The sequence below is a fragment of the Agrilus planipennis genome, unplaced genomic scaffold, assembly GCF_000699045.2.
Source record: "Agrilus planipennis isolate EAB-ADULT unplaced genomic scaffold, Apla_2.0 scaffold29, whole genome shotgun sequence".
NCBI classification, from domain to species: Eukaryota; Metazoa; Arthropoda; class Insecta; order Coleoptera; family Buprestidae; genus Agrilus; species Agrilus planipennis.
The window spans coordinates 2,028,742-2,049,574 of record NW_020442462.1 but is presented as its reverse complement, the minus strand read 5'-3'; the positions used below and the strand labels follow the sequence as shown (position 1 = coordinate 2,049,574).

Genomic DNA, 20,833 nt, shown 5'->3' with positions numbered 1-20,833 from the left:
ATAAAATTTTAAAATATTTACAATTTATTATATTTGGAAAATAAATAGAATCAAAAGTTTTTAAATGTAACATATAAATATTATAATTTTATTCTGAATTAACTAACAAAAGGTGCAAACTATAAACCGGTATGTTTTTTCTATTTCGGTATAAACATTTAATATCCGACTTCTATGCTTCTACCAAGGCTTCTACTAGCAAACAGACGAAGTGGGCGCAGATGCGTAAGGAAATAGAAAGGAAACACAAATACATACAATCTAAATTCGATAATAAGGCGGTGTTAGAAAAGTCAATAAGTAATATAAAAAACAATTACCGTAATAAAAAATTATTTAAAATGTATTTCGGAATCTTTGAAATTAAAAGGCGGGCATGCATTTCAATGGTGTAAACTGATTGGATTAAACTGCCCTTTCAAAAAGTAAATAGTTTTAAAATAGAGATGACAGGAAAGTCGTGATGTTTATTTTAGATGATCTCATAACACATTCAGGAAATAAGTTGTGGTAATGAAAGTATATTTCTCCGAAACCAAATGGCTATTCTCGATACTTACTATCGACTTATAGAGAAAAAACCAGAACGAGTTTCTAAAATATGGCAAGGTAAGAGTAAAAAAATATTTGAATTACAATTTCCCGCCATGTAACTTCCATTACTATTATAATTTATTACATTATCATGCATAAACAGTATCTGATCATTTATTTGGGGTAACTTGTTGAATTATTCAGTGTGGAATTCAGTTAAGATAAAAGAAAAAATAATAAAAATGTAAATTTAACAGCACTTAATCATGAAAATATTTTTCAACCTTAAGGAAAGTTAGTTAGTGCAATTAAAAATATTACGAGTAAAGAATAACACTGGTGGAATCCCCTAAAAAGTGTAATAACGGAAATAATTATAGTACCACAATAAACAATATAATAAAAAATGGGAGATAATTAAAAATAAAAGAACAAATAAAAAAAATACATAATGAAGTTGAAGTACAATATTATTTTCTTTTTAGAAATTCACGTACTACTTTTTATAATTGGCGGAGTAAGTAGTTTTAGTTCTGCGTATACATTTTCTGGTCTAATTAATTTATTTGATGGAAATTGCCCTATTGATGTGAAATTAATTATTGATAATTCTACTACAAATATCACTTCTATAGGAAGAAAGAAGTCTTACGATGTAGAATTGCCCGTAAAAAATGCTGAAATTGAGTGGCCCATCCGTGAAACTTGGTGTAATTTTTGCACCACTGCATTTGTATTATCATTTATTTATTGCGCTTTTTGGATTACATTATTTATGCTATGCCCTAAAGGAGGTGGAGGACATAAAGTTGGAATGTAAGTTTAAAAACTTTTTTAGAATCCATGGTAACATTCAAAGGATATATCGCTCGACCTCAGTGGTATCACTCTTTAATTAAAACAAAGATATTTTTTAAACAAATGCTAAACATTATTAAAGTTGCAAGATATCATCTCAAAATACTCAAAACAGACAGCAAATGAGAAAATCTATTATTTTTTTAATAATTAATAAAAAACAGTGTGAGACTCGCGCCATTAGAATACAAGCACTTTCGTGAAACTTTTGCGCGTTCGAGTTCGAATTGTAGTTTCATTTCATATTAAAAGAATGTTTTGAGTGAAATCATCGCGTCACGAAGCATTGGGAACCTCTGGTTACCATTTAATTTTTTTCTAGTAAACAATTCACATTCATTTTATAATATTATATGAAAATACTTATGCATAATCTTTTTCAGACTGCAACAAGCATGGAAAATTGTATTCCCAACGTTAATATTCTCATTACTGTTTATTATTATAATGTTAATAGCCCTTTTTAAAGTAAAAAATGGCCTTTATAGTTTTTGCTACCAGCTTGCTGCATCGCTGTTATATGAGGAGTAAATTTTAAACTTCGTTAATTTAATTTTAATCTAATTGATCCTACATTTTAGATGTTCATCTCAAATAGACATATATTCATTGTCGTTTAGCCAAAAGGAGCAATCAATTTTTCTTTATATACAAATATGCATTTACTCTGCCTACGTTTCCTGCCTTTGCTGGATTGCCCAGATGATCATGCTTATTATAAGAATTTTATTTGTTGTCGACTTTACAGTTTTAAAAATTTCTTTAATAGAAGGGGGTGACAAACACGATCAACAGGTGAAAAAGTCTTTCTACAGACATCCTTTTAACTACTAATAAATAGCCCATCTCTCAAAATAATAAAATATGTTTACAGAAACTGACTTTAATAATTGAATTATTATTTTTTTGTGTAGAAAGTCGATAGGAATTCTCCGGAATTGAAACCCTTAACTTCACCGGAAGGAGTTCAAATTTTTCAAAAGAAATGCCCTTCACAAATGGAACAAGGTACAAAATTGTATCAAATTCACAGCAGCAGTGTTTCGTTAGAATCAGAGGAAGATACACTTGAGTCACGAGTTTAAAAAAGTATGGTGACTTTTGTTAAGCAATTTTGATTAGGTATGATATTGTTATCTGCTTTTTATTTGCTTAAACAATTTAGTAATCTATTTCAGTCATAAAACATCATTTAATATTAGAAAATAACGATAAAATATTGCTTCTTCGTGGAACTTAAAATTGCTAAACATATTCATGAACCATAAATACATCCCTATTGACTTAACCGTCCTTTGGTGTACTTACTACTAATGTTATTTCTCTTTTTAATATTTAATTTTATATAGGTATGCCACATGTACCTGTGACTGGTATTAAGTATACTATTACTGAAATATTTTTTCGCTAAGAAAAATTCTACCTCACTCTTGAAACTGCCATCGTTGAGTTTTGTCTTTTATGCACTAATTATAGGAAATTTCGTTAATGATTCTTTCCTTTTTTTGCGCCTAACCTGTACGGTTTTCAATTATGTAGTAGTAAATCTCTTTTATCAAGCATAAAAACCCACAAAATTACAATACAGTCAAATGTAGCATTTCAATATCTGATTATATGTATTTTATAGTACAAAACACAAACAGTATTTCCATACTTATTAACATTTCCAATTCAAATTGTATTTTTTATGTACATGCGCTCAAACACTGATGTTTGCTCTTATAAATCAGACAATATTAAAAACGCATATAGCGACCAATATTTTAGAACATGCTTTATATCTGTGCATTTAAAATGTAACTATTTATAAATTATTTGCGTAAAGCATAACACTTTTTACTATGTAAAAAAAGCCTTAATGTGGGTATATGTTACGAGAATAAAATATTTTAAGCTAACTTGCCTGATTTATTAACTTTAATTAAGATTAACGGTATGTTACAAATTAACATTTTTTGTAAGTATATATAAACCAAACAAGAAACTTAACATCGACATTATATAAATAATACTGAAGTTTTATGTATGATAAATATGTAAGTTGCTACTCATCATAAACGTACTTTCGGTTTATAGAACTAATAAAATTTAGAAAATTTTACCTTCAAAATGCATAAATCAATAAATTATTAAAAAAATTGTAAATATGTATATTGATAAATAAATAACATTGACTAGATCATAATTTCATATTGGACTTTTGTCAACGCAAACTTTTAAGCATTTCAAAAAAAAAGGAATTCTCAACAGCATACAATAGCATTTATGAATTTCTTAAAGTACTACGATAAGATTAATGGAACAGCTGCTTATACTATGAACACTGGTGACAGACTATTATTATTTATCAGATCATATGTAAAATAATGGCAGGCGAAATTTCATATTATTTGGTTTGTTCTTTAGTTGAAATATCAAGTAAGAATATAAGATTTCTGAAGGAAATGGTCTTGCATTAGAATAAATTAAACAATAAAAGGACCTTTAGCAGATCAGTCTGATAAAATGTAAAAAGCAGCAATCACGATCTGACTGCCCCGCATCCTTGCAAATACTACATTTTTACTGTAAAATGGTCGCATGTGTAAATGGTAAACGCAAGTCTTTTTACATCCCATTATCATCACAACAACTAAGTATTTATCCGCAGATTGCTTTATGTCCCCTACAAGCTCACATTATGATCTTTCTAAAACCATAAGTGGTTGTAATATCTCAACCTATTTTCAACGTGATTCGATTAAGAAAGTCAATATATAAGTTCCCATTGAACTGTAGACCATAATCCCATCCATATAAAACTCAAAATTAAGTGCATAATAATCAGTTTAAAGTGTAATTCAATTCACCACAAGGCGGTACATATACACCTACAAATCACTTCATGTAGGGATCTTGGTAGTCTCCCTTATAAAAGTAATGTACTATTTTTGAAACAGTAAGTGCACTTTTTCTAAATGCTTATAACAAGTAAGTGTAAAGCTGTAGTTTTCAACAGTCAAAATAATAGATTGTTTGTCATATGTGATACTGTTCTAAAGCAATAAATTATCTTTTTTTTACTTAAAAATTACAGAAAACGTAAACAACCACATTAAATTTTGAATGTACATATTAAGTTACAAATAAGTTGCAGAATTTTCTCTTCATTTTCAAAGTTTATATTGAAATGTAATTTTCATTTACGAAAACAGATCGATTAACTACCCCTCTAAATAAACCGCCAAAGGCCTATAGGGGGAACCTTTTTATATTAAAAAGTCAGAAGTCAAATCTATTGTGTTTGATTATTATGTCCATCATTGCTTAATAAAGTCCATGAAATATTGTTAAAGAAGGGGTGTGACTTAATATCGTCTGTGCCGGTTACCCCGCTACCTAAACGTTCTCTTGGATCAAAAACAATTAGCTATAAAGAATAAAAAAAATATTTTCTATTTATCACGAAGAAATTAACTTAGTTCGATATCTTTAAGAAAGCTGAATAAACTTACCTGTTTTAAAAGAGACCTTCCTTCTAATGGAACGTATTTGGGAATTCTGAGAACGGTGTAAAAGGTAAATTCTTCGGGATGAACTAACTTGAATTCCTGAAAATAAAACAAATATATCTTAAGTAAAATAAAGCCAAGAATAAAGTTCGAAATTCCTTATAAAACAATATATATTGAGAGAAATTCACCATGCCAACAAGCAGCTCATACAAAATAATTCCGTAATTCCACCAGTCAACTGAAGGAGTTAGTTTTTGAAAATTATACAACTCTGGTGCAATAACATTATTCTTATCAATATGCAATTCTTGTTCGTTTGAAATGGAACATTTATAAGCTAGAACTAAGTTTTCGTTTTCATCCAAAAGAAGATGTTTCATTTGAAGATTTCTAAAATTAAATGAAAAGCGTAAATAGTAATTTTAACTTGATTATAAAATTTAATTAGAAATATATATTTTAAAAATACTATCAGAATAAAAGTATATTACCCATAAATTACATCCATATTATGTAATTTTTCTAAAGCTAGAAGCAACTGAGCTGACCACTTCACTACAGATGTTACAGGTGGCAAATCACTCGGCGTTTCGTCAAAAACGTACTCGACGCTAAATGTTACATCTAGTTGGGTGCTATTTATAAACTCGTATTCTTCAGTGGAAGGACTGTCTTTCTCTTCGTGCACAAATTCTACAATCTCTTTTTCCCCTCTAAGAGTATCATCAAGGACAGAGAGCAGTTCTTGTGACTTAACAAGTATACTGCCGTTAGTATTATTTTTATTAAAACATTCGGAATCTGATGTATCAAGAAGCGGTACTTTCGCCTCTTCATCGGAAAGAACATGGTTCGATTTTTTCAAAACTGAATTTTGGTTCTGTGATTGTTCTTCAGCAACATTGCTGTTTAATGCCTCTACTTTCTGGGCCATTTTTGTGTTTTTGTAATCATTTATTAAGTCGCTATAGCTGCAGTCGGATTCCTCCCCAGCCGAGTCTTTGGTTTTTAAGTTTTCAAAAACTAACGATTCTGAAGAATTTAATTTGTTAGCTTCAACGGTTTGCTTAATATAATCTTGAAGTGATGGAGTACTGGAATATGAAATATGTATATTAAAACAACAAAAATTGAAATCAACGAGAATAAATTTCTGAACAGAAATCCAATTTAAGCAACAATCAACAAATATACTACTACTAAAACATAAAAATTTTAAATTTCCTGACTATGGATCTTTTAGCTGTTACTTTTTAAAAAATCACTTCAGCTAATGGAATGTTTTTTTTAATAAAGCTGAAGCCATTTTTATAACTTTCTTACCTTAAATATTGTAAGATGAGGAAAACGGCATTTTCACAGTTAAAATAATTCTTTAGTTGCACAAAGTAAGGCACATTATTCGGTAAAATCAAATTTTCTTCATTAAAAGACGAAGTTTTATAGATTACCTACAAAAAATGTAAAAAAAGAAAATAATACTCAGTTCCCTAACTTTAATATGTTCTATTTTAATACTCAATTTTATTATAATTAAAAGAATCAGAATCACATTTTTCTTTTGTTTTACCTTAGCATAAAAGAGAAGCTGATTATCAATGTGAAGCACCACCATCCCAGAACCAACTACTTTAATCACTTTATATTTGTATAAATCAGAAATAGGAATACATGACACATTTTTGTTATCTTCAGCATAGTTTAAAACCTATAATTAAACATCATTAAAAATTTAAATTAGTTATTTCGATTAATTACATATTGTTTTATATCTCTTATTTCGGCAGACAAATACAAATTATAAATCTTTTCCTGTCTCAGCAAATACTTTTCTACTTTTTGTCTGATTTTTTCTTTTGTTTCTACATTTTTCTCATCTGAAATACAGAAAAAATATCATATTCTTATTTTATAGTTTCAGAATATATCCATAAAACCGAAATTAATATAGTTTTTGACAAAACAATTTCACTGGATTTATTAGAATGTTTTAAAACTCTTACATAGTATTTTATTATCGAATAAATGTATGCAATTTTTATTACCCTTACAATGCTAATTGTGTGAAATTGTTTTGTATTATGGATTTTTAGCCTGTTTGATTTAAATAAATAAATAAATATTGATGATCACCTTTACTGTTTTTTATTAATATGTCCACTCCAGTCTTATACTCTTGAAATGCATCTTCATATTTCTTTTCGGTCTCAAATTGGATAGCATTACTTATACACTGTGCAGCTTCCAATATGTAATTGCCCATGCTTGAAACACTTCCACAACTATTTGCACTTGATGAACAAATATCTTGCTTATCACCCAAATAAATATCAGTACCATTTGTTAAACTTGAATTATTTTCTGAAGAAACATTCTTCACATCATCATTCACTGGATCAGGTAATGAGTCAATCTACAAATAATTATAGATTGACTGAAATATATTTTATTTCAGTCAATGAGAAATTTACCTGAACTGAACAACTGTTTAAACTATTTATGGTTGAAATCGAATCAGCTTCACTTTCATTGTCTGAATTGGCAGTATAGTATTCAGTTTCTGCTGGTAAATTTAAATCTGATCGAATACTACTTATATTACTACTAAGAAGTTCTGATGGAGTATAACTTGACTAAAGAATACTTAAGCTAAACTTATATTCTTTTTAAAATTTCTCGAAGCTTACCTTAAAAAAATTAACAACAGCATCTGATGTATACAACTCTCCATGTTGGGCAATAAAGTTTAAGAAATTTAAAATAAAATTTCTTCTCTCCTCTATTACATTTTCTTGGAATCTTAAAAATAATAAATCAACTTTTTCAATGTTGTATAAGTATATAAATATTTACCTTCTGAAGTATGACGTTTTTGGTATAGCTATGCAATGCAAACTCTTAAATTTCAAACTTTTGCACTTTACTTTTACGTCACGATGGAGTTTTTTAAAATCATTAAATCTCTTCCACACTACAACTTTAGTTACTGCATCTGGGCAATCTCTGGGGTACAACTAAAAAAACAAAACATGAAACGTTTTAATTAAGAAAAACATCAAGAAAGAGCATACCATCGAAACAACTTTATACAACGTAAATCCCTTTTTATGTTGGGATGTATCTTGCACTAAAAATATTCTAACCCATTTATCTTCATATGAAACCATTTTAACATTATTTTATGTGATTTATAAATAAATAATAAGCTTTAACAATCTCCCTTTACGCCTTACGTTTCTGAGGTTAGAAAGAGACGTTTAAAATTACAACAAATAAAAACTGCCAACAAGTTACAAGTTCCATTTAGCCAATAGAATATTAAATTGAATAGATACGTTCAGAAAGCCAAAACTACAACAATTCACTCTTTTTCACATTAAAAAACTTTGAAATAATTTGTACCATTTTAAAATAATTTTTGTAGCACTTGAATAAATTGACTTAATTGGATTAAAATACAACAGCTCTTCCAAAATATGAAAATTCAAAAGAATGAGATATAAAACTAATAAAAAGACAATTCTGTTAATATTATTTTACTGAAAACGGTAGTGAGTATAAAACTTTAAATAAAATATAATTAAGTTAAAAACACGACTTTATACATCATTAAAATTGTGAACAATAATATACTATAAAAAGTTAACCTTTGGCAACACGTTACATTATACTATGAAGCTAACAAATTACACTTAAATAAGCATAAATAACAACTAAAAGCGCAAAATCACTTGGCTTTTTGTCAATTCGAATTTGTTAAAAATTATCAGTCAATATTTAAACATTTACCTTGTCAATGGTTGAATATTTAGCGATTCATTAGAGGGAGACTCTTTAAAAAAAGTTGATGACAAATCGACTACAACATACAGTCCACAAAGTAGAATGGGACCAATTATTGCTCCTTCTACGCCCAAACAGAATATTCCTCCTGCTATTGCTAAACCAGTTAAGTAAGGATGTCCGCCACTAAAAAGAAACAGCTTTTTCAAAAAAAAAAATCCAATATGATATAATACATACACATAATATAACTACATTTTCTAGCAAACAGTATTAGAAGTACAAAAACATTTTGAGATTAATCTCACTAATTTTATTTAAACTTCTTAACGAAACCACTTAAATAGCCCAAACGAATTCGTCAAAACGGTTTAATAAGTTTGTCAAATTATTTCCAAAGTGTTTTGGTACTCCTAATACAATTTATTATAAATTACTTTTGTTCCCAAAATACTAAAATTCTAATTGTTTTAGATCTCAAAGTTGATTAATTTTTCAGAATAAATAGGTAAAAAATTTACTTTACTAATTTTATTTTTCATTCTTCTTGATTATGATCCAATAAGAGTGAAACTGTAAAAGCATTTTGAAAGTCTCATATACCTTCCCCCCACCCAATTTCCTATACCATATTTCTAATCAAATTTTTCGTTTTTCAATAAGTCACATAAAAAACAAAATATTTCCATTGCATGCCAAAAATAAGGTATGTAAAGCTTGAAAAAATATTTTTATGACTTCACTTTTATACAAAGAAAGAAAAATTTGTTGAATTTTTTTTTGAACATTGGTGCGTCTTAATTTTCACTTTTTTTTGAAAAGCAAGTAACTAAGGTATCCAATTTTCAAAATTTTAGAGTTTGTTATAAAAATATGAGTGAGGTAGACATGTTGCAAGTGTCTGAATTTTACCCCTAACAAAATTAATATTTTAAAACTTAACGGTAACATTTTAAAGAACATTACCTACCCTTGAATTTCGTTGTAAATAGCGGTATCAACAACAGTTATCGGTAAAAATTGAAATATTGCAAACATAATAGCACTAAAAGGTTTAGCTTGGGCCAGCCACAGATCCAAAACAGCTGGGATGCAAGCCCAATATGTACCTAAAAATGGAACCGCTCCCAAAATTGTCGCTATTGCTGTAAAAATTAATTTGTGTCATTTATTCAACAGACTTCATTTCTACATATACATACTTGCAAAACGTAAAATGAAAAAGGATTTCTAAAAAAATTTACCTGATGGCAAATAGACGATTTTTACTTTAAATAAATTATGGATTAGCCACGTCCACAGACCATAGAAAGCTGCCATTTTAAAAGAGGCCTTAAAAACTCCACTTATAGCACCTTCTAAGGCCAACCCAAAACGACTGCTGCTTGAAGAAATATTAGTCAAAATTTCTATAGGTTTGTATAACTCTCCACTTAAACTTAACAAATAAAACAATGTGGTCAAGAAGACAATCTAAAAGGAAGGGTATTAAACGCAATTTTTAGTACTTCTCTAACGCAGATATTTACCACGTTTAGTATGAAATTTAATACCGCCGTTCCTCCTCCCAGTACAATAGACATGAAGGTACTAAATGAGCCTAATATTAAGCTCACATTGCTTATCACAATAGACCATAATGATTCGAGTAAAGATTTTACAGTTCCAATGTTTTGTTTCACAAATTCAGTCAGTCCATTAACATTGAAAATTTCTGCAAAAATATTATGATACAGTTATAAAATGATTATAAACATTAAAGCATCAAAAATACCAGGAGACTTTTTAATGTCGTTATAAAACGCTTCCCATGTGGTCATAACTGCTTCATCAGAAACAACAGGACCATTTTTAACATCAGAAGTCATCCATCTTTGATAAATTCGATCCCAGAGTTCCAAAACTTGGTTCTCTAATTTTGCAGATTTTGCCGAATCAACATCTGCCATCATTCCTTTTACCTATAATGCCACAGTTTCAGAAATGTAAAATTCAATTCAAAATGTTACTTACAGCTTTTGATAATCCTTCGCGACCATACTGATAAGCATTATCAAGAATTGAGTCAACTGTTTCATCAAATGAAGGAGGCAAAAGTTGCTGCAATTCGGGATTATGAACAACGGTTTGATTTATAACATTACTAGTCATCTTTACAAGCATAATAGCCTCAGCATATACCTGAAATAATAATTAACTACTACAAAACTACACCCTTATTAATTATAACATTTAAATTAAATTTCATTTGTTAAATGTTTCTGGTATAATTATTTGCAAATATTTATTACCTGAATTATAATAAAAACTGAAGCACAGGTAAGAAAAATGAGAAGAATTAATATAACAACAGAACTTGCTATGGTGTCGATGCTCTCTTTTAAATTATTTTTTACTCCACTGTTCACCTTGTAGAGTAATTTTAGAAGGCCTCTAACTGATAAAGATACTAAAGCATCGTAACGTTCATAACACCAATTTTCAATAAGATCTGTAATATGATCCCATTGCCCTTTTATCCAACTACAGACTCCAAAATAGTTGACCAAGTTTTTAACTAAATAAAAGGCAATGGGTAACAAAAGTACAGGTAAGAGTAAAAGGTTTTTCCACAGTAACATAATGCCACAAGCCCAAAGAAGCAGGTACATGTAAAAATCACTTGAGTTTTGTTCTGGATTGATAAGTTTGTTGCCTATTTTATTTATGCTTTTAAATTGTGAAAATGGTTGAAAACCATAGGCTCTAGCTTTTATTTGTGGCTGAGACAGTGATCTTGTAAAAATAAAACGTTTCTTTGTTTTGGAATTTGTTTTCTCATCTATGAGAGACTGTGTACTTTTTTGCTTAGGTGGATGCTTTAGCTCTAGTTTAGCATCTTGGGCTTGAAATTCAGTTAAATCTTCAATCTTTTCTTCCTAAAATCAATATAGGTAAATTAACTCTGCAAAAAAAAAAAACATAAACCTACTAAATTTTGGTCTTTAATGTCACCTTCTTCACCTTCTGTACTCTCTTTTGAGTATTCTTTTTCAGCTTGGGTTGAAGGTGAACCTCTAAAAGTCAATACCAGAGCTTCAATAAAAGTAATTGGATGTCCTAAAATAAAAAAGTCAATAAATATAAAGAAGGTAAGTAATAAAATATTTGAAATCATTACAAACAACATACCTGCAGCTGTAGCTTCAGCTTGTATGTCATTTACTTCGTAGATGAATCCAATTGCAAATATTACTTGCAGTACTATAAATACAAATTTTTGAAACAATGAACCAAACATGTGTGCAATGAAACATGAAATTAAGAACCATATTCCTAAAGATGCCCAATGAAATACTTTGTTATTAACAGGCCTCCACAAGACATATATTATTGAAATGTATCCAAGTAATGATACAGAAATCTAAAAAGATGAATAATGTCATCTATTCTTGCTTACATATTTATTTAATTAATTTTAATTACCCACATAGATGAGGTGTTATTAAGGAAAAACTGAACCAAATAAAGTATCAGATCAACTATTTTGAACATTACACTTATAAGAAGTTTTGGAGTGTAATTGTAAGCGAAATGCAATATAGGAATGGTAACAGAAACAGCTACAATAATCTTCAAATTTTCCATCAGCTTATTTCCAATCAAGTCCCCTGTGTAATTTATCAGTTGAACTGGCATTAAAGCCAATCCTACAATAAACGGGGTCCCTGCTTCTTCTAGAGAGCTGAACCATAACTGCAGCTGTTTTGCAAGTGACCTTTTGAAAGGGTGCAGCACTGATCCTACTAAGAGAGCCCACATTAAAGGTTTCAAAAATGGTTCTAAAATTAACAATAAAGCATATCCAACCCCTACACAAAGAACTAGCAAAAACAGAGCAATAGCATTATAAAATGCATGTTTTATGGGCTTATCGTGGCCTTGTGGTAATGCACTGATAAAACTAAATACATTTTCTAATGGTGAACGATAATCCATTTTTTACGATTTATTAAACTGTTTCTATAACCAAAGAAACATTTTTAAGCATGACTAATAATAGATTTCATCCATATTACACTTTTTATCTTTTATATATTGAATATTTGTCATCACTATAAACAAAACATTTAAGGTTATGTCACTAATGTCATGACAAAAATAGATTAGCAACATACAGGGTGTCGTAAGTTATTAATCAAAACCCAAACTCAAATTTTAATAAAAAAAGATATTACTTTAGTTTGATATTCGATTCATGTTTCAGTTTTACTCAAAAATTTCTACCAATATTGAGTGCAATTATTAGTTAAGAGTGACTTACCATTAATGCAAAAATTAAACAAAAATTTTATTCAGCATAACATATTAGTGATTTTGTAGTCATGGTCTCTTGGATTTAAAAACTGGGCTAAGTTTGTGGCATTATTGTGAATAAATACACACATTAAATACTGTTCTGCATTGCATTGATATTGCTGTTAAAAAAAAAATAACAAAATAAACTTAATCAAAACTTTGCCTCTAATACTATCATACTATTGATAATAAAATGTAACATGTTATAAAAACGCAAAAACAAACATTACTTTTCAAAAAAGATCCATGTTATTTTCACAACCCAAATCAAGAAATTCATCCTCATAATTGGTGAGTCTTCTGTTAATTTCAGCAGTAACATTTTGCATATTATTTATTGAGGATATCTCCTCATTATTTTCATGTATATCAGTTACTGGAGAAGGAGGTGGATTTTTTACAAAAGTTTCATCACTTTCTCTTCGAGTTCTGTTTATATTTTTTTCTACACACAATTCTCCTCTTGATAAAAGTTCAGGTAAACTAGTAGAATCCTGTTTTGCTTTTGCTAAAATAATAAATTAAATGTAAGTATTAATAATAATTATTACTATTACTTATACAACTATTTTAATAATGCATATATAATGCACTTACCTATCTTTGCCTTTAGTTTGTCTCTATGAACCTTTTTCCTCATTTTCTGGGCATGCTTAAATTTTTGTTTTTCATCTTCGAATATTTTGGCAAGTTGTTCTTCTTCTAAATCAGAATCATGCTTTACAAGGAAAAGAAATACACCACCTGGAGTTCTCCTTCGAGTTTGGTTCTAAAAAGTTATTTATGTCAATAAAAGAACAATAAAAATAAAACAAACATATAAATGTTTTAAATGATTACTTGCCATTATTAACATTCCCCCATCTTCTTCAATTCTCTTGGTTTCTTTAAAAATTTTAAATACTTTTTCTTTGCCAATTACTTCTACAATTTTTACTAAAATTAATCAATAACATCAGTATTATTCTTTATTATAAATTATCAATGTTACCTAATAAGTCTTCTTTTTCTTCATACAACTTATTAGCCAATTCCTTAGCAATTTCTTCTGCTGTGTTTTCACTTGTGCATTTTAAATCAAAAATTGTTCTTGAAGTACCTTTGATTTTCTTGTCATCTTTGTTACAATTCTTTTTGTCTTTATATAACTTAAGGTTTGGATTTTTTCTATCATTATGAGTTCGTTTGTTACTAACTCTTTCTGAATCTGATCTACCATACAATTTCTCTCCAAGAGTATAATCATATGTTTCTACAGTTCTTGATCGATCTACATTACTAACATCACATGATGTTAATGTTTCAGATAATAAATCTTCTTGCGCTCTACTGCTCCAAATATCATACTTTTTTTTGTGTTTATTTTCTTCTCTTCTTCTAAGAGGCTTAAGTTTTGGTCTTTTACTTTTTCTTTGTCCAGTATCACTATCTGATGAAATAGATGATACTGATTCTTCGTCGGAATCCTGTTCTAATTCAATCGGTAATCGTGGATTTACTAGGTTCTTCGAATAATCTACAGGCCTTTGCAAAGGTTTATAGCAGTCGTCAGAATCATCTGTTAGCTGTAACATACATTTTAGTTTCAATTAAAATGTAAAAGTACTGCCTACCTCGCCTTCTTCCACCATATCGTCTTCCAACTCCATTTCTTCCACAACAAATTATTGTTTTTGTAAATTTGTCATTAAACTGTTTTTTCTAATATCCCAGTTTTATCAGGACTTTATGAATTAAGTATAGAATTAAGCTTTATCATAGATAATGAACGATCATAGATTAAATGAACGATTATCTATGATGAACGATAAATCATAGATAAGAGAAAAATTATAAAACACAGACCATAGAAAGAGATCGAATTGTGTATAACATGTGTATAACGTACCCACCGACCAACCCAGTGGTGTCTAAAATAACACAAAACACATTTTGTTATTTATGAGTATAATTTGTTAATTAATACAGAAAATTTTTTGCAATAAAAATCAGAAATATTTGAATAACTAACTTATAAACTATTAAATACAGATAATCATCTTATTAACGTTACGTTTGCGGTTAGTATTAGCGGCAAATCTCTCTCCACTTTAAAAAGAACAACTTTTGCGTATTTCATTTGCACTAGCTTTTAATTCTCTTCGACAATGGAAAGTTGGAATATAGAGCAGAAAGCCGTCTTTAGCCGCTAATTAGGAACTAATAAGTTAATAATTAGGAATGGTTGGGGAGAAATAAATGAGACAGACAATATGTTTATATATAAATCGCATATTAAAAAAAAAAGAGATCTTTCATTGGTAAAAAAAACAAAGATACATATTTGAATTCATTGACCTTTTTAAAAATAAAATTGATTAACATTAAAAACACATTTAAAGCAACATGTTTTTGTTAAACAAATGTACTTATATTTATTGTAAACATTGTTACTTTTTAATTAATAAGTGAAAATTTCATATAAAAATTACATGCTGGATACTTAAGGATTTACAACACAATAAATAAAGAAAAAGAGAATTAACTAAGTGTACAGTGCTTCACTTTAAGATGTGAGAAGTGCTCTCCTTGCTGTGCGTAATTACTACTACGCACTTTTGTATGAATCAGCACTGCAAACACTGTAGAAATCCGAATTTTCGGAATACCTTGATTTAGCACTATGAAACGACCTAACGCTGGTCGAAGATGATGCATTGGATAATGTCCTTTCCCGCGAACCTTTTCTATTACTGTAGCGATCACTTAAATTGCTTTCAATTACAGTAAATTTTTCTGTTATATTTTGTGAAGATTCATCCTTAACTGAAAACACTCTGTAGAGTATTCAATAAAAACAAAGGTATACCTTCGGCACCTTACCTTTAAGCTCCATTTGATTATTGTTTTCGAAACTCAAACTGGTTTTCTTCTTGCCCTTACAGCACAAACAGAACATGTTGTTTTCTCTGCCAAATATCCGCTTACTGTTGCCAGTTCAAACGAAACGTTTATTTAATATTAAGAAATAGGCCGATAAATATTAAATAATAACTTAAAATAGTCATTGACCTAATGTTACGTTAACTATTTATCACGCATCTTACTGAAGTTTGAATTGCGGCGAATTAAAAACTTTATAAAGTATCACGTCTGTTTACTGAATATAAGCTCAAACGATTTTAAAGCTTATATAAGCAACGTGTAGAAACGGTACGATCGGATTGATAAGTGTTCTTTTTATCTGTTACTTGTCTTTATCTATTTCTCAATTAAAACAACAAATAAGCTTTTTACGGCCAAGGTGAAGGTAAAGGAAAGCAAAAGCAAAAATTCCAATTAGAAATATTTTAGAGCCTGAAGTAAACATAAACGATATTGTTTAATAGGTGTAGACAAAAACATAAAAGTTTAAACGCGGTAATAATGATACAATAACACCTTCTTCTTCTAAATACCTTATAATCTTTTCCTGTTAGTTCTGACTGAAAGATCAAGTTAAATTGTTTTATTTATATACCAACAAAACTAAAACAATTTCACATATATAACATACTAAATAAAGTTATTTCCTATTTTACATCCTGTATATTCCGAAAAATAGTAGATAACATCTGAATTCTTTGCTCTTCGGAGAACACTTGAGTAGTTTTAAATATATTAGCAATTTTAAAATAATGGTAGGTATTATTAAATAAATTTATATTACGACAAATAAAAAAGTAAAAAAGATAGCGCATCATCCGGGAACGGAACCCACCTCGGTCAGTGGGGCGGATTTGAATTTCCGTATGGATCCGAATTCATACGAACTATAAAAATTTTATGTATTGCTCTATGATATGTGTCATTGTTTTAGATGTAGACAAGATATAAACATATAAATTATAACCCATTTTACAACCTATGCCTATAACCTTATAAAAAAATAAAAAGAATAATAATAAATAAGTTTTAGAAAGCGAAAAAACAATATTAATTGTTTGATCCCCATTATAGAGAAAAATTTGTGTGATATTGAAGTTAATGTTGTGTGAATGTAAAAATAAACTAATAGGTTTATTGATTTTTAATTATTGCGCGTTATAAAGAGGAAATGAGAAGTGGCGGTGTAGTAAGTAAATAAACAAGTTATTACATTGTGGGTAAAATATAAAAATTGTGCTGGAAAAGAGCTAATTGTGAATTAAATTCGTTTTAAATATTTAAAATTATTTGTAATACGTGATAACAATTTCTGGTTAAAATAACATATTATGAAGAATGTCACAACAATCAGTACCTAGTTTGAGCAAATATTTTGGAACGCCTGAAACTACAAATAAAACAGGAAACCAGGACTTTTCAAATGTAGAAGAAACTACCGAGAAACTTAATAGTTTTCATATAAAGGATAACTCAAAAATTGAGCCAGTTGTTTGTCGAATATTTTCTGAAACATCTAATGAGCCAAAAGATCCTACTGCAGCTTTTTTTGATTTGATAGGAAATGGTTCAAGTACTGATAGTGGAATAAGTTCAAATCTGGGAATTTCATCAGAAGTAATAATTGTGTAATATGGTATAAGTGTATACATATATTTAAGTTAAATTATTTTAAGGATGGATTCACTCCACGAATATCTGTTGACTCTGAAGCTGATCGTCGCAGGGATGCGTGGATTCCAAGTGAACGAACTCGGCAGTGCTTAATAACATGTGCCACATCACCATTGGGAACATATTTTCCTGACAGAGAACTTCTAACAATGCCTGGAGTTTTGGTAGAAGAAGAATTTGTAAGTTTCATAATTTTTAAGGTGTTTATTCTTTATTCCAATGTAATAATATCAACAGACAGACAATATTGAAGAAGCTGTAACAGTATGCCTTGGGGAAGCAGAAGCTTGTCAGAGGAAAGCATTAACGGCAGCTGATGTTACTCAAGATGAAAGAGGACTTCGAGAATTGGTGCAAGCTGGGGCTTATAGGTAATATAACTAACATTTAATGTTTAAATTTAATTGTTAGATTGTTGATGCTTATAAATAGAAAATGTATATTTCAATTTGTAAAAAAGGAATTATCATAAAAGGTCAAGTCTAATTCATTTATTTTTACAGAGCTGCTCTAAATTTAACTGCCAGGCTTTTAACAATTTATGGTCAAGGGAGAGGTAGAACAGGTCATCCCACTAAGCATTCACCACATTCACTGCAATTATGGTTTACTCGTATTTCTCTATTGGTTAAAACAAAGTCAACAACACTTGCTCAAGCAGAAGCTGAACCATTTGATCAACTTGATAAACCTGATTTATTTTATGAAGTGAGTAATAGTTAATATATTCATTTTGAACATTTAATTTATAAAAATTAATTGCATCTTTTTTAGTTCTACCCAGAAATGTACAAGGGGCGACGTGGTTCGATAGCTTCATTTTCTTTTCGTTTACTATTGGCAGAGCTCCCTATGCACTGCGGAAAGCCTAAAGAATCATTAACAAAATTATTCAATATTCTCTCTACCGTCCGAAAAGTATGTATTAGTGATTATAAAGTTTTCATCTATAGTTTTATCTCTTAATTTGTAGAATTTAAAACGGTTAACCTTTTTTAGATGCTTTTAAATCTGAAAAATGGCCTTTGTGAAGATGGCAGTCCAACTGAAATAAAATCTTCTGATAGAAATGATTCAATAAGACTTTGGACTGGCCGTGAAACTCGAATATTACATTCTATAGTCAATTGTTCGTTGCTTTTAAAAGATTATATCTTGGCAATGGACATTTTAGGACAATTAGCGCAAAGGTACTGCAAATATTTATGATGAATCAGATCTGTACAAATTATAAGATTTGAAATTATGTTGTGGAAGTCTTCCCTTTAGATTATTTATATTAAACGTTAAATTTAGGGAAGGAGCACCCCGAAGCGCTTTACTCTCGGCTCTCGGTCGTTTACATCTTCAAGTTGGCGATATTAATGGGGCAGAGGCCTGTTTTAATGAAGCACGTGAATTAAAAGGGGGTGAAGAAACAATACGTGATTTGGTAGATCGCGGCCTTGTAGCTGTTGCTCAAAATTCGTTTAACGAAGCCTACACATTTTTTCAAAAAGCAAGCTTGTTAGAACCGAATAACGTTATGGTGAGTTATTTTAACAAAGTTCTGATCAAGATCCTTAAAAGAAAATTGTTTCCCATTTGAAGATTTATGTTATATATGTTGTAGATATTGAATAATATGGCAGTTTGTCTCTTATATGGAGGCCATTTAAAGGAAGCAATAGGTGTTTTGGAAGCGGCAATCGCTCAGAGTCCTGTACAAGCTCTACAGGAATCTCTTTTATTGAATTTGTGCACTTTATACGACATGGAATCATCTAAAGGTAGATTGAAAAAATTTGCGTTGCTTAGACAAATTTCGAAATATCAAGCTGATGCACCTACACAAATCTTAGAAAAACTATATGGGTAAAACAATCGTCAATTATTATATGTTCACGCAATTTGTACCAGTATTATCTGTAACAACCTATATATGTGGTCCAATATAAATCACTCAAAATGAATCGATAATTGTCACCCACCGTTAAGAAAATATTCTAATGGATAAATGTTATGAAGCACAAATCTCAATGAAAATTTGTGCGTGTAAGTTTTTATTAATTTAATGTAGCATTGTATTCTCCAAAAACTGACGTTTGTAATTTTATAGTCAAAAAATATTTGTAAAATGTGTTTGGAAATATTCGCTAAGTAAGCTCGAGGAGTTATCGCTCACTTAAAAAATTTCAGTATTTATCTTTTGCACGTATTACCGCGTTTGTAAAACAATGTATGCATTCGGCCTACTCGGTGTATTTATCAGAACAAGTAATGTTGCATTATATTGAAAATTTTATAAACAGCATGTGTTTGAGTTACATTATTGTTTTATTTCGCAGAATATAGATAATTCTTCTGAATTTAAACTAAATTTACTCCCACAAATAATAACAAGTAGTTAAATAGAAGTAATTAGCTTGATTTTAAATTTTTGTGATACCTTGGATTTAAATTAAAAATCATCAATACGACACGATGATTTTTAACGTTGTAAATTAAAGGTTCTATGCTAGGTACCACAGACGTAAATTATATGTAATGCTTCATTATCTAGTCACATGTTGGACGCTTTTTTAGAGATGTAGTCATGATTAGATCTTATTTAATAATAAAAGAAAGATCTTTTGATACCTACCAACACAATATTTTAAAATGTAGAGGAAAACAGCGAATGTATGACCAAGTTTCTTTTCCTTAAAAACACGGTAGAAATGATTTCAGTTTTACATTGTACTATTTCAAAGCAGAAATGGTCACCTTTTAACTAATGTAAATTTAAATTACATATTATTATAGTTGTAGAATATTCTACATTTAAATTTAAACAAGATTAGCTCTAGAAAACTATTTAGAATGTATATACCATTTAGTTGAAAACGTATTGTCTAAAACTTAGCAAATTACAATGCCAATTAATATTGAAATATAAATATGAAACAGGTAAAAGAACTAAAGGTTTGGTATTAGTTTCAGTATAAAAAGGAAAGATTGGATGAAGCACAAATTTTTACTGCCAAAAAATATATATATATACTCTAATGTAGAAGATATCTAAATGTTTATTGTATTTTTTGGTTCATATTTTGTTAAATTAAAAGCATGCAAATTAACGTGTGTTTAATTTTCAAAAAACTAAAAAATACTTAAAGAACAAAAATTGAAATTTTTTAGCCTTGTAATTCAGTAATTTTTATTTTTATTAAAACAAACAAAATAAGAAAAAATATAAGATATTACTTACTAAATTATCTGCATAC

The 20,833-nt window shown here is 29.1% G+C and overlaps 6 protein-coding genes across 12 annotated transcripts in view; 2 read left to right on the top strand and 4 right to left on the bottom strand.

The window, feature by feature from the left end:
- The window catches only part of LOC108744449 (synaptotagmin-16), a 37,327-nt gene extending 31,864 nt beyond the window's left edge, over positions 1-5,463 (bottom strand). For both annotated transcript variants that reach the window (XM_018480213.1, XM_018480214.2), the window contains exons 1-2: positions 5,381-5,463; positions 4,890-4,985 (exon numbers count right to left, since the gene is read on the bottom strand). In XM_018480213.1, the coding sequence (XP_018335715.1) occupies positions 4,890-4,985; positions 5,381-5,384 (100 nt within the window). In that variant the 5' untranslated portion in view covers positions 5,385-5,463. The remainder of the gene's footprint in view (positions 1-4,889; positions 4,986-5,380) is intronic.
- On the top strand, positions 98-4,670 carry LOC108744452. 5 transcript variants are annotated; one of them, XM_018480222.2, is made up of 6 exons: positions 98-425; positions 477-609; positions 1,020-1,350; positions 1,776-1,919; positions 1,974-2,187; positions 2,307-4,670. In XM_018480222.2, exons 2-6 carry the CDS (start codon positions 540-542, stop codon positions 2,475-2,477), a joined length of 930 nt encoding a protein of 309 aa, XP_018335724.1. In that variant the 5' UTR covers positions 98-425; positions 477-539; the 3' UTR covers positions 2,478-4,670. The 5 variants fall into 5 exon arrangements, with proteins under 5 accessions (XP_018335724.1, XP_018335727.1, XP_018335725.1 ...); XM_018480225.2 differs by having other exon boundaries at positions 98-609; positions 1,020-1,051; positions 1,170-1,350; XM_018480223.2 differs by having other exon boundaries at positions 98-609; positions 2,307-2,514; positions 2,742-4,670.
- Positions 5,464-6,978: 1,515 nt separating the features above from the next.
- LOC108744440 (ribosomal protein S6 kinase delta-1) lies at positions 6,979-8,138 on the bottom strand. Its single transcript, XM_025980835.1, has 5 exons — positions 7,961-8,138; positions 7,743-7,903; positions 7,577-7,688; positions 7,361-7,522; positions 6,979-7,302 (listed from the first exon to the last, which is right to left on the bottom strand). The coding sequence occupies exons 1-5, from the start codon at positions 8,054-8,056 to the stop codon at positions 6,979-6,981; spliced, it is 855 nt and encodes a 284-aa protein (XP_025836620.1). The 5' UTR covers positions 8,057-8,138.
- Positions 8,139-8,421: 283 nt separating this feature from the next.
- On the bottom strand, positions 8,422-13,100 carry LOC108744447 (transmembrane protein 245). 2 transcript variants are annotated; one of them, XM_018480210.2, is made up of 11 exons: positions 12,976-13,100; positions 12,138-12,457; positions 11,844-12,075; positions 11,644-11,771; positions 10,964-11,590; positions 10,686-10,853; positions 10,447-10,633; positions 10,202-10,386; positions 9,917-10,145; positions 9,643-9,817; positions 8,423-8,858 (listed from the first exon to the last, which is right to left on the bottom strand). In XM_018480210.2, exons 2-11 carry the CDS (start codon positions 12,348-12,350, stop codon positions 8,675-8,677), a joined length of 2,328 nt encoding a protein of 775 aa, XP_018335712.1. In that variant the 5' UTR covers positions 12,351-12,457; positions 12,976-13,100; the 3' UTR covers positions 8,423-8,674. The 2 variants fall into 2 exon arrangements, with proteins under 2 accessions (XP_018335711.1, XP_018335712.1); XM_018480209.2 differs by lacking the exon at positions 12,976-13,100 and having other exon boundaries at positions 8,422-8,858; positions 12,138-12,792.
- A 46-nt stretch (positions 13,101-13,146) lies between these two features.
- LOC108744451 (phosphorylated adapter RNA export protein) lies at positions 13,147-14,780 on the bottom strand. Its single transcript, XM_018480220.2, has 5 exons — positions 14,624-14,780; positions 14,002-14,575; positions 13,855-13,946; positions 13,608-13,779; positions 13,147-13,518 (listed from the first exon to the last, which is right to left on the bottom strand). The coding sequence occupies exons 1-5, from the start codon at positions 14,657-14,659 to the stop codon at positions 13,244-13,246; spliced, it is 1,149 nt and encodes a 382-aa protein (XP_018335722.1). The 5' UTR covers positions 14,660-14,780; the 3' UTR covers positions 13,147-13,243.
- Positions 14,781-16,852: 2,072 nt separating this feature from the next.
- LOC108744457 (trafficking protein particle complex subunit 12) lies at positions 16,853-19,894 on the top strand. Its single transcript, XM_018480234.2, has 8 exons — positions 16,853-17,531; positions 17,591-17,767; positions 17,826-17,959; positions 18,092-18,296; positions 18,363-18,506; positions 18,588-18,778; positions 18,885-19,116; positions 19,201-19,894. The coding sequence occupies exons 1-8, from the start codon at positions 17,253-17,255 to the stop codon at positions 19,444-19,446; spliced, it is 1,608 nt and encodes a 535-aa protein (XP_018335736.1). The 5' UTR covers positions 16,853-17,252; the 3' UTR covers positions 19,447-19,894.
- Positions 19,895-20,833: the final 939 nt, after the last annotated feature.